The 11,397-nt window shown below is 37.7% G+C and overlaps 2 protein-coding genes across 3 annotated transcripts; one reads left to right on the top strand and one right to left on the bottom strand.

The window, feature by feature from the left end:
* Positions 1-523: 523 nt before the first annotated feature.
* On the top strand, positions 524-6,838 carry LOC131320716 (ras-related protein RABD2a). Its single transcript, XM_058351518.1, has 8 exons — positions 524-755; positions 2,128-2,200; positions 4,483-4,530; positions 4,619-4,666; positions 5,118-5,189; positions 5,282-5,437; positions 5,542-5,645; positions 6,318-6,838. The coding sequence occupies exons 1-8, from the start codon at positions 559-561 to the stop codon at positions 6,412-6,414; spliced, it is 795 nt and encodes a 264-aa protein (XP_058207501.1). The 5' UTR covers positions 524-558; the 3' UTR covers positions 6,415-6,838.
* Positions 6,839-7,383: 545 nt separating this feature from the next.
* LOC131320717 (probable transcription factor At5g61620) lies at positions 7,384-10,341 on the bottom strand. 2 transcript variants are annotated; one of them, XM_058351519.1, is made up of 5 exons: positions 9,934-10,341; positions 8,836-9,116; positions 8,671-8,730; positions 8,469-8,579; positions 7,384-7,823 (listed from the first exon to the last, which is right to left on the bottom strand). In XM_058351519.1, the coding sequence occupies exons 1-5, from the start codon at positions 10,196-10,198 to the stop codon at positions 7,620-7,622; spliced, it is 921 nt and encodes a 306-aa protein (XP_058207502.1). In that variant the 5' UTR covers positions 10,199-10,341; the 3' UTR covers positions 7,384-7,619. The 2 variants fall into 2 exon arrangements, with proteins under 2 accessions (XP_058207502.1, XP_058207503.1); XM_058351520.1 differs by having other exon boundaries at positions 8,674-8,730; positions 9,934-10,337.
* Between the last annotated feature and the right edge of the window lie 1,056 nt (positions 10,342-11,397).

Here is an 11,397-nt window from a genome sequence, read left to right on the forward strand (position 1 = left end):
CATTTATGTTCTAACAATAAAATAAAATAAAAAAACCCTTCAAATTAGAGTTTAAAATAATCTAGCTTTTTTGGTTGAAATAATCCAGAAAAGCTAAATAAATGAATATTCGTAACTGGTAACAAATACTCTTCATTGCCGTTCAAAAAAAAAAAAAACTCTTTAAAGCAAATAAGCTGAAATAAGTTAGATTATAAGTGTTAGCAAACGGGGCTAATATCCACCTTTTCTCCATTGGCAATATCAAAAAAGTGGAAATCTAGTAACGCATCCTTCGGCCACAATTCCAGTCACAACTGTGCCCGCAATCACATTAGATGTATGGGGAACTCATACACATCCAACGGCCTTGAATGCAGCTGCAGTTTGAGTTGCGTTTTAAAGTTGCGTTTGTATCATCATTTACTCTAAAAATACAAAAATCACTTTTACCATTTTGATTGGTGATTTTTTTTATTACAGAATTATAAACATATCAGAGGCCACACATCTTCAATTAACATTTTTTTTATCAGAAAAAAAAATTATTTTTAACATTATTTTTTTGGTTCTATTGGAATGCCCACCCAACGTGTGCACATTATAACGTGCCGAATAGATCGCGATCGATCTATTGCTTCAAGGAATCCGAATAATCCCTCCCTTTCTCTGCTCGGCTATCCCCGGTTTGTCGGTGTCGATCAAGATTATCCGTCCGAATTCCGGATACCCAGACTACAATCCTTCCCCATCAAACCAGTCATGAATCCCGAATAGTGAGTATCCGATCGATGCCTTTTTGTTCGAAAAATTCTTGCACTCAATCGGTCGATTTTTCTTTTGTTCCTCTCGGTTAGTTTAGGGCTAGTTCAGGTTCAGATTATATTAGATCTGAGTTTTTTTTTGCTCTAGTTGATCGTATATGCGTTTTATGCTGTGAATATCTGAGTTGTTGACCTGATTGGTTTTACATAGACTTTTATGACGTTGTTCATATTGATTGTATATTTGATTTTGGTCTTGAGGTTAAATCTTTTTTCCCAGTTGGAATATGCGGAATAGTTTTCACCTGTCATAAAACTGTACCCGGAATTTAGAAGAAAGGTAGTGACTAGTGAGTAAAGAGCTAAGGGAAGTGATTAAATGGGTTTTACGTGATGGTGGTAGTTGAAATCGTCAATGACTAAATGTCAATGTTCTAAAAGTCGCTACTCCCTAGTTGGGCTTCCGGCCCCTTTCGAGCGAATCGGTGATTAATCGGTGCATATTAATTAGTAATCGGCGACTAATCGTTAGTCGAACCTAATCGGATAGGCCCAACCAGCGATTAATCGCCGATTATTTCCTTGTTTTAAAACACTGCTAAATGTATTGTAATTCTTGTTCACTGCGAGTTATCCTCTCCCTGGATATTTGGGAAAAGAAGAAACTGTATTTGTCTAATGCAAGAGAGGATTTTTAAGTGTTGTAAATCATGAATCATCATTCTGCCAAAATGGGGTTTGTGGAATTTGTGGCGGATTGTGATGAAGTGTTGCTATGATGGCGTTCTTCTGTGTGTACCGCCATGTTATGAGAGGAGAGAAATGCCAGTAAAGCTGCAATTTTTGTGGTGAACTGCTTTTGATGCATGTTTAACTAATGGCTACCCAATATAATGCCATGCCCAACAAAAGGAACAGGATTAAAGAAGGAAATCAACTGGTGGTTAAGTAAATGATGGTAAAGGGAGTTGCCCCCCCACCTAGTGGACAGTGGGAATCGTGGGATTGATCCTCTGAATTAGTTGAGGTGCGCATATGCTTGCCCGGACACCTGAGTTATCAAAAAAATAAAAAATGATTGTGAATGGAGTGGTGTTTGACTTTCGTTATAAAAAAAAAAATTGTTACGGGGTAGTTCACTAGCAGCATTTGACAGGTTTATCGGACTTTGTTGTATTTTTGAGTTAAGTATCACGTCTAGATTTTACCTACAAGATATGATTCCAACGACAAAGGTGTTCAAGGGGAAGAATAGTTTGATGTTTGATATACTCTTAAATAGGCAGCAATTTTATTTTATTCCTTGGAAGGTAGAAGTTGTATTTTCCTTGCCCAAATATTTCTAATTTTTCAGCTGAGTATTGTTATACATTGTCTTTTGCAGTGACTACTTGTTCAAACTCTTGCTGATTGGAGATTCTGGAGTTGGAAAATCATGTCTTCTTCTGAGATTTGCTGTAAGGGCATTGGATTGCCTTTAAGCTCTCCTACTTCATTTTGATGAAGTAGAATATTTACGGTCTCCATTGCATGCTTGTTAAATGTTTCCTACTTTTCTAAGTTACAGCATCTCATTGGATTGCTGCACCAGTTGGGGGAAGCCCCATTACTTAGATATCCCCTCTCAATTTAGCTGGATATGTTCCTTTTGCTGCTCTCTCCCTCTCTTGTGCATCTGCATACCTGCTTCTGCATTTTGTGGTCCCTGCTTTGTAAACTGATTAGGTTTGGGTTAGGTTTAGCAAATGAACAGTCCAACATGTTAAGCAGCATTCACTAGTTATATTTACCCTCCTCCTTTTGGCTTTTTACCTTTTTCTTTTTCTGTTAATTACTTAGGAGCATCTCCAAGTGTGGTAGCAAAACCAAAACCAAAATACATCTGAAGAGCCACATAAGCAAAACTCTCTCCAAGGGAGTAATCAAACTTGCCATATTATTTTGGTGTAGCTCCCTTTCTCTTCAACATGGAAGAGAGAATGCACTCTTCAAATCGCCATCTCACCAGATTTATAATGCTTATTATTGATGAATTGTCGATTTCTTAAGCAAAGTGAGTCCTTTAGAGTAAAAAAAAAAAGTGATAAAAAATTAAATTCTAAGAGTCCCTTGAAGTGCATAACTCTTTAACTTGCCACATGGGTCACCAAAGTATGTATTTGATATAAAATTTTGCTTCTTACCTTGGAGATGCTCTTAACTGTTGGAAACATTCCTATCAAAACCCGTCTTAAGAATCTGATTGCCATAATAAAATTGTAAACTCAACAATTCCTTTGATGACACTGTGTGTGATCACCAAGATGCATCTTTGAACGCGAGCCGATTGTAAAATCTGTGCATGCATGATTGCTTGTTTCTTTGTTTTTCTTATATCTAGTCCGGTCGCATTGCCAGTAAGAGAAAAATTCGAAATTATACCATCAGTGGGACTTTGCTATTACATCCAGTTGGCACCATATCATTGTTAACTTCTCATTTCTTTATCGCTTTTGCGTCATTAGATGAAAAGTGTACGAGGGTTATGTACTGCATTAAGTTGTGAGTTGGCCGTTGTCACTTCTAAAGTTATATACATTGAGTTTGTAGAATTTTTCTTAGTGAGATTAACTACATGGTATAGGAAGTTCCGTTGGTTGTGTATATGCTTACGGTATACTAGCTTCTTCATATGTGAGAAATGTGGATGTATATAACTAAATCATGGTACAAGTTTATCTGTTCAATACCCTGGTTTTCATGGTTGTTAGAATTGTACGATTCACGATTTGTATCATACGATTCGGTGGGTAATATCAATAAGAATAGGCTGCCTGAATCGGAAACAGCTGCGAATCGTAAGTGAATCTGTGATCCGAATTGGAGACTCGGTGAATCGAATCAGTGAATCAAACGATTCACTTAGAATTTTCGAAATTCATTTTTTACTCTAGTTTTGCTTTTTTGTTGTTGGAAAAGGGTTCAAACTAGTATTTTTTTTAAGGTCTTTCGTATTGTTATATGCTATCTTTTGTCTATGTTTCTCCTTATGTATTTTAGGTAATAAGAAAAAGGAGATTTATTACAAGAGTGAATCGAAAATGAGAAAGATAAAGGGAATACAACTACCCAATAGACCTTCTAAGGGTTTGTTTGTACTTTTAACTCTTTTTTATAAAAACAACCACAAGTAGGATTCATGAATCATCATTTCTTGGTAGTTGCAATAGAAGCAACTTACCTAATACTCCACATTATCATCAAATCATCATTTAGAAGAAATTTTTATTGATTTAGCCCTAAAACTTGCATTTGTAGTGTATATTTTTGTTACCCGAATCTATAAACATAGGTTTCCAAGCATTATAGAGATCATGACCGAATCGGAGAGATTCATGATTTGGAAAAGAACCATATTGATTCTCGATTTGACTCACGATTTGACAACCTTGCTGCTTTTAAATACAATGTGATTACCTCTCACTCCAACACAGATATTGAACCATTTATGTCGACATGGAAAATTCTTGCATTTTGTTTTGGATGAGTGGGTTATTGCCTATTGGGCAGTTGGTAATGCAGTGTGCTGGATTTTTTGATTAATGAATGAGGTATTGGGAGTTCCATCCGAAGAAGCAGGGGCCGTGGCTGAATATGAATTCTGATTGTGCACTAGATACTGAAGTTGCTTGTAACTTTCTTGGTTCATGGGAGTTGAATCCTGTGTAGACTAACTGCTACCTTTATGTCTTTGGTGCAGGATGATTCTTACGTGGACAGTTACATTAGCACAATTGGTGTCGACTTTGTAAGCATTTGTTATCAATGGGTTTATTTTTGTGAGTGTCAACTAGACATAATGAATAGCTCTAACAATGTTTATTTTCCCGTCATAGAAAATACGCACTGTGGAGCAAGATGGAAAGACCATTAAACTTCAAATTGTAAGATATTTAATCTCCTCTAAAATATACTTTTGCCATTGTATTGGAAGTTTGGAACTGTATGATGCAGTGAGCAAATACTTTTGGTTCAAGATCTTAAAAGGTAATGGTTAACTGGCCAAGATTCTTTCACCTTACTCAGAGTAGGAAGATCATTACTCAGTAGTTTATATGGTTATTCCAATACTTTGGATCCCGTTATTCCGTAGTAGCGACTGTTACATCATTCTAAGCCTTTCATGCCAAACATCTCTGAGCAGATGGGAAATGAGTATGTACAAAGTGTATTGGGTGTTATTCCCGCTAGCAGTATTTTTATTGGATGACGAGATGATTCTGTGCCATAGTCCCTAGTATTTACTTAGCCCGTTATATCATGTTCGTTGTGGTTCTTGGATTTGTACATAATCCCCTCCTATTCTCCTTTTCTTTTTCTTTTGCGGGCATGCAGTGGGATACGGCTGGGCAGGAGCGCTTCAGGACAATTACTAGCAGTTACTACCGCGGGGCACATGGCATTATAGTAAGTTATTTTTTGACTTGCCCCTACTGATTTTCTTTCTTCCTGTATTTTTTTGCACTTCCTTTTGTTATGTAATTTGGCATTTCGTGCAGATAGTTTACGATATAACAGACCAGGAGAGTTTCAACAATGTTAAACAATGGTTGAGTGAAATTGATCGATATGCCAGCGAGAATGTGAACAAAGTTCTAGTTGGAAATAAATGTGACCTCACTTCTAAAAGAGCTGTGTCCTATGAAGAAGCCAAGGTACAAACCCGATATCCTTGCTTTTCTTTTTACTACTTCGTAATTTCTGGCGAATAAACACATTCCTTAATCAAATCAGGGTTGTGCTTCTCTGTTGTTGACAGGCATTTGCAGATGAAATTGGCATTCCATTCATGGAAACAAGTGCAAAAGATTCTACTAATGTGGAACAGGCATTCATGGCCATGGCTGCTGACATTAAGAACAGGTACTTTCTTCATTATCTGGATTTAAGCTCCCCTCCATTTTCATGTCCATTTTATAGTACTTGTACTTGGTTGCCCAAGTCCCTTGTTTATTGCAGTTTTCAGAATCACTCTTGCAGAACACTGCTCAAAAACTGATTTTGACGACAGAAACACAGATCTTTTTTCATATCATACCCATTTTGATGCAGAAATGGTTTTCCAGAATATGAAAACATGTTTTTTGATGTTATGTCAAACATAGGCTACTTACTAAATAAGGTGAAGAAAACAACTTTTTGTGTTTTCCACTTTTCCAAAAATTCCAAACACAAGTTTTCTATGTTCCCAAGAATGGGCAAAGATTCTGACAATTGTGTTACCAAACAGGGCCGAATACGCGGTTCTATTGGTCTAGAACTAAAATGGTATGTGCAATCATATTCACAAGAAGGCCCAAACTTCTTGAAGTATTTGCCACAATTGTTGAATTTGCAGTATTTGCCTAAAATCTCCCCCTTCATGGAGAGAACTTTTGTTCTTCCTTTTTTCATTGTTCATTCGGAGGAATTTCTAGCTAAGACAAACCTCCAAAATCATTTGACATTGTAGTTGATTATCTTAAAACCCATAAGTTTCTTGTCAATGTTATATGTTACAATTGTGGTCTTAATTATTCCGTCAACTTCTCGTAGGATGGCAAGTCAACCAGCTATGAACAATGCAAGGCCACCTACGGTGCAGATACGAGGGCAACCTGTTGGCCAGAAGTCAGGTTGCTGCTCTTCTTAGTCGGTTCTGTCTCCTTTCGAGGACATGCAAGTTATTTCTTCATTGCTCACTTTTATCGTAGAAGACCAACCTCCCTCTTCGTTGCTCAACTTTTATCATGAAGACCAACCTCCAAAAAAGGCTGTTTTTTTTTTTTTTCTGTTTCTCTGTTTTGTATGTAAAATATCACAGAATTCCAATTCGCTGTGTCTATTTCATCTTTGAACAGCTTCGTACACGGTTGCTTTACCCATCGGTACCTTATTTTTTGCTTCTATCCTCATGTCGATTGTCTAGAAAGGGCGAAGCTTTTTAGTAACTGAGTCTGTTTGGAGGGAAATATCTGGATTCTGGAGGAAAAGTTGTGAATACTTTTGGGCATTCCTATAGTAGAAACATGGATTAAGTCAATGATTAATTATATATAATCATGCTGAATTCCCAATTCCTCTAGTAGTGCACATACTGTATTTATCAGAACTGCTCTCTCGTAAGAAGTTGATTTGCAGGAATGAAAATGGTCAATTTCTCGGTCGCAATGGACTGACCATACTGAAGTCGGTGAACGATTATCCCATTGGTTTTGTACATTCTTTCATTTGTTTGCTGAGCCAAACAGACATGAGAATGATCATTCCATACATTATTCCCATTTATTCAAGACTTGTGGCGTAACCTGGGGAATGCAACAGTTTGGCTATCATTTGGAAATATGCTCCTAATTGTGTGTAGTGTCCGTAAGCAATGTGCCAAACAAAAAGATAAAACTGAAAACAAGGTGAACACAATTGTGCTCCTAGACTTATTGTTTCTAACTGGCATGAGGTGCTCAAGTCTCCTCATTTATTCTAACTGGCATGAGGTGCTCAAGTCTCCTCATTTAGACAGACAACAAGATAGGTCACGACGAGATGAACACGTTGTCAATTTGTTACAACAGATTTGGTTGTTTAGCAAAAAAACAGGCCAAACTTTACGGGGATATAGTAGTAGTACAAAATAAGGATGGAATAACTAAATGGAGTTCATGAGCCAATACAGCAAGTCAAAACCGAAATAAAACAAGCAAAAGAATGGCCGGGGTGATCTTATTCGGCAAAAATGAAATTTCCTCAATCCAATTTCAATATCTACCTTCCCATATTAATATGAGGAGGTCATAGATAGCTAATTATAACTGATTGAGATTCAAACCACTCCAAATGTGACACTCCAGACTGCCTATCTTAGCCACTGAAGTTCAGGGGTCCAGCTTGAGATGGTCCATGTAAGAGCTGCTGAGACATATAAGGTGCACAAGTAGCATAGTTTCCATAGCTATTAGGCATGTAGAAATAGCCATGGTTAGGGATATTCATAACGGGAACGAAGGACACGGTCGGAATATCAGTGGCTCCGGGGAAATTCTGCCCGATGCTCGGGACTCCCACCTGCATAAATAAGAGAGAATCAATGTACTAATTCTGGCTATGCAATGGAAGAATATGTATTGACTTATGTACTTGGGTTTTTTCTGTGATTGATTGTTTAACGACCTTAAAATGCATAAAGAATGTCGAATGTCAAAAATTCAATATAGGCTGAACTAATTTTGGGTGGGGATTCTTGACAGGACTCAAACTGTCAAACCATATACGAATTAGGGTGTAGTTTCAAAGTACATGAAAATGAAAATGACGCATGTTGGCTATTTTCGAATCGTGTATCCTGTACTTGACACAACACTAATCAATAATATGTTCCCGTTTAACACTAATCCTGGCTCATATGTAATACACGTTTGTATATTCCTATATTATCTGTAAAAATAACTGTCATTGGATAAAGGATAACAAATCCTTATGTGCTGTTGAATTGGATAAATATTTTATTAATCATGTCAACAAGTGTCATACTAGGATTGACGACGTTGTTGACAGGTTCTGTTACTGTGTAAACATATGATACTACTAGTAAACACAAGTTGTGATAGGGTTAAGGATTTTCCGACACCCTCAGATGACACGCCCAAACACTGTGTCCACCCCTAAAACTTGTACTTCTATGTAATCAGGCAGTCATATGGACCATCTTACCATGGGCATGTATGGCATTTGACGGAAATCAGGAACACCATAACTCGCAGCTATGGGTACAACCGGGGTCACTTCCAACGGTCTTGCAACCTCTGCGGAGGTACCAATTGCCTGTAAAGATAATGGGCCAGTTAGTCACTAACTAGTCATCCATTATCAATTCCATACAATTTTAAGTGCATTGGAAGTTCAAATTTGCAACCACCTGTGTTTTGCTGTGGCCAAGGTGGTTCAAATTAGCAGCAACAGGAGAATCATCACCCTAATACAGAGCACAAGACATCATTACAACCAATTCTCACATCATCAGTGAAAAAGAAAAGAAACGAGTTTGATTTGTTTGGAGCAAGTTGTGCAACTAAATCACCTGAGGCAGGATTTCAGTAGTTCTGTCTGGGGGTACTTGGGGAGGAGGAGAGTCATGAGTTCCAGGCTGTTTAACAGACATGTCAAAGAGGCTTGACCGGCGTTTCTGTTTCTTCCTGTCACCTGAAGTTAGCCGGATAAAATACTTCTGGGCATGGCTAGCCACCTGAGTTGGAGTCCTTGACCGCACATGATTCTTTGAAATTCCCCTCCAATCTCCTTTTCCGAGCCTCTCCAATCCAGCAAGGAATGCTCGGTGCTCATCCTCAGTCCATGGGACCCCTGATGAAAGAAAAGGAGAGCACATAATTAATTCAAGGATTTCCCACAACCCACATAAAGTCTTGCATAGAACAAGTGAAAGTCATAACTAGAAATTCACCCTCCAGAGTTTGATGAGCTTTAGGGCGTGTTTGGATCATGATTGTGTGGGATATACTAAGATAAGAGGGAAAAGGAGGAATCTAAATTCCAAATTCAGCTTCCTCCTTGATTATCTTATTTTTCTTTCCTTTTCCTTAAATTTTTCCACAACAGCCTCCACTTTTCATTCTTCTGAAGAATATATACGTCCTTTTTTCTTTTTTTTTTTATCAGTCAAAATGCCCTCAGGGCGAAGAATATATACGTCTTTGGGAAGCAATTTTTTGGCAGGGCATTGGGTAAGTCCTTGTTAGCATACAATAATCAGCAGAATAACTATGAACATGTTAAGTTTGCAAGAAAGGGCAAAAAGCAAGAGGCATAGAAACAAAAATTGAATATCAATTACAAAACACATCGTCAACAGATATGATCTGCATTAATCATAAACAATCATCCCTTTGTCCTTCCAATTGTCAACTGAATTAGATAGAATAAAGAAAAAGTTAACAAGAATACAACAAGAATCAGAAGCAATCTGGAGAAACACCAAATTGAAGGAAATCAACATCACATAGAACAGATAGCAAGAAAATTCTTACAACTATAATCCAAAAGGTGAAATCAGAGAAACCCAGATCATAACAAGACCCAAAACCATTGATTCAGATACATATATACAGAAGAAAAAAAAATAACCCAGAAAAACATAAACATGAAATCGATGGTTTCTTACCCTTCTTCCTTTCATGGGCTCTCCTGGAATGAACGGGGCCATCGGACGAATACCCATCATCATCGGCGGCGACGATTTCTCCATGACATGCAACAATATTCCCCATGCTCTTGCACTTCCTCATGGAATCCTCTCCTTTTCTCTCGGCCAAAATGTTGACACCGAAAAGCTTCACGCACACCCCACTTTTTCCATTGCAACATGTCCTCGAGTTATGCCCGTTGTTCCCACAATGAGAACACTTTCTCGCCGATTCCTTCACCATCTTCTTGCCTCTCTCTCCTGTCTGTCTGTCTGTCTGTCTGTCTCTCTCTCCCCCCTCTATATATAAGCAGAACCACGGATCACAACAATTACTAGTATACCGCCTCTCTGATGAGAGTTTTTTTGTATGTATGTAAAGGAATCTCGAATAGCATTATCCCTTTTATATAGACGGAGAGAGAGAGAGAGAGAGAGAGAGAGAGCCCTTGAATGTTTTTCGCGACCACAATTCCTCCGAAGGTATGTGTCAGGCATTTTGAAAACCGAGATTGGGGGATTATTTGCTTATCTGTAGTATTATTTTTGGAAACTACCCAAAAAGCTTTTAGCTTCCTAATGTGAGCCCATTTAAATCTTTACCGTCTGATCTTGGAAAGTCTATATTGATCTTGGAAAGTATATATTGCACACAGATTTGAGTGTCATTAATTATGGCTGGATCCGGATTCTACCAAGTTGGATTGCAGAGGATTTTGGTTGGATATCTCGATTCAGATTTGTTAGTAGAAGTTGTCTTTTTCACAAAGGCTCCGTGAAAAAAGGTTTCTGCGCCACCCCATCTCGCCGTTTGTCTCGGTAATCGACGGTCCAAATTTTAAATAAATTATTCGCACGAATAATTTAATAATTTATTTAAAATCTGAACCGCCCAAAATACTTTTGGACGGGTGAGATTGTTCACTTCCGTAAAAACCTTCTTTGCAGAGCTTCCGTAAAGAAGTTTTTCTCTTGTTAGTATCTTACTATTGGAATTGTGAATATCTTGCCGGTGAGATAGTGACAAGTTTGGACCATAGAAACACTTTGGGACGGTCAATTCTCAAAGCGTACTATAGTTTTATGTGTTATTTTTCTTATTGCCATTTTACACTCATCTTAATTACCTTTTTGGGACGATTGGGTTGTGCATTGCCATGATCCTATCTTGACAATTCAAATCGTTCATATTATGGATGGTAATGATAATTTTATGCCTCCAAAATATCGACTTGATCGGATATCAATAGACGCTTCATTGAAATACTTTTTTCCATCGACAAAATGATGGTTCGACATATTTACTCTTCATTTTCGATTGGCCTAATTATTTAAATAAACAAGTTTTAAATGGGCTCAAGAAATGAATGTTACGGATCACTAATGTGAAACCTACGATGAATCTGCCATATTGCAACTGTACGAGCAATCAAGCTTATGGGG

This window comes from Rhododendron vialii, chromosome 3a (assembly GCF_030253575.1).
Source record: "Rhododendron vialii isolate Sample 1 chromosome 3a, ASM3025357v1".
NCBI classification, from domain to species: domain Eukaryota; kingdom Viridiplantae; phylum Streptophyta; class Magnoliopsida; order Ericales; family Ericaceae; genus Rhododendron; species Rhododendron vialii.

Bases quoted from the DNA above. Each gene is read 5' to 3' on its own strand.
- LOC131320717 (XM_058351519.1), bottom strand. From the start codon at position 10,198: ATGGTGAAGGAATCGGCGAGAAAGTGTTCTCATTGTGGGAACAACGGG. The intron at 8,731-8,835 runs GTGATTTAGTTG...GCTCTGTATTAG, and splicing joins CTACTGAAATCCTGCCTCAG to GGTGATGATTCTCCTGTTGC. The intron at 8,580-8,670 runs GTTGCAAATTTG...TTATCTTTACAG, and splicing joins GCCACAGCAAAACACAGGTG to GCAATTGGTACCTCCGCAGA.
- LOC131320716 (XM_058351518.1), top strand. From the start codon at position 559: ATGCCCACCCAACGTGTGCACATTATAACGTGCCGAATAGATCGCGAT. The intron at 756-2,127 runs GTGAGTATCCGA...TGTCTTTTGCAG, and splicing joins CCAGTCATGAATCCCGAATA to TGACTACTTGTTCAAACTCT. The intron at 4,667-5,117 runs GTAAGATATTTA...GCGGGCATGCAG, and splicing joins AGACCATTAAACTTCAAATT to TGGGATACGGCTGGGCAGGA.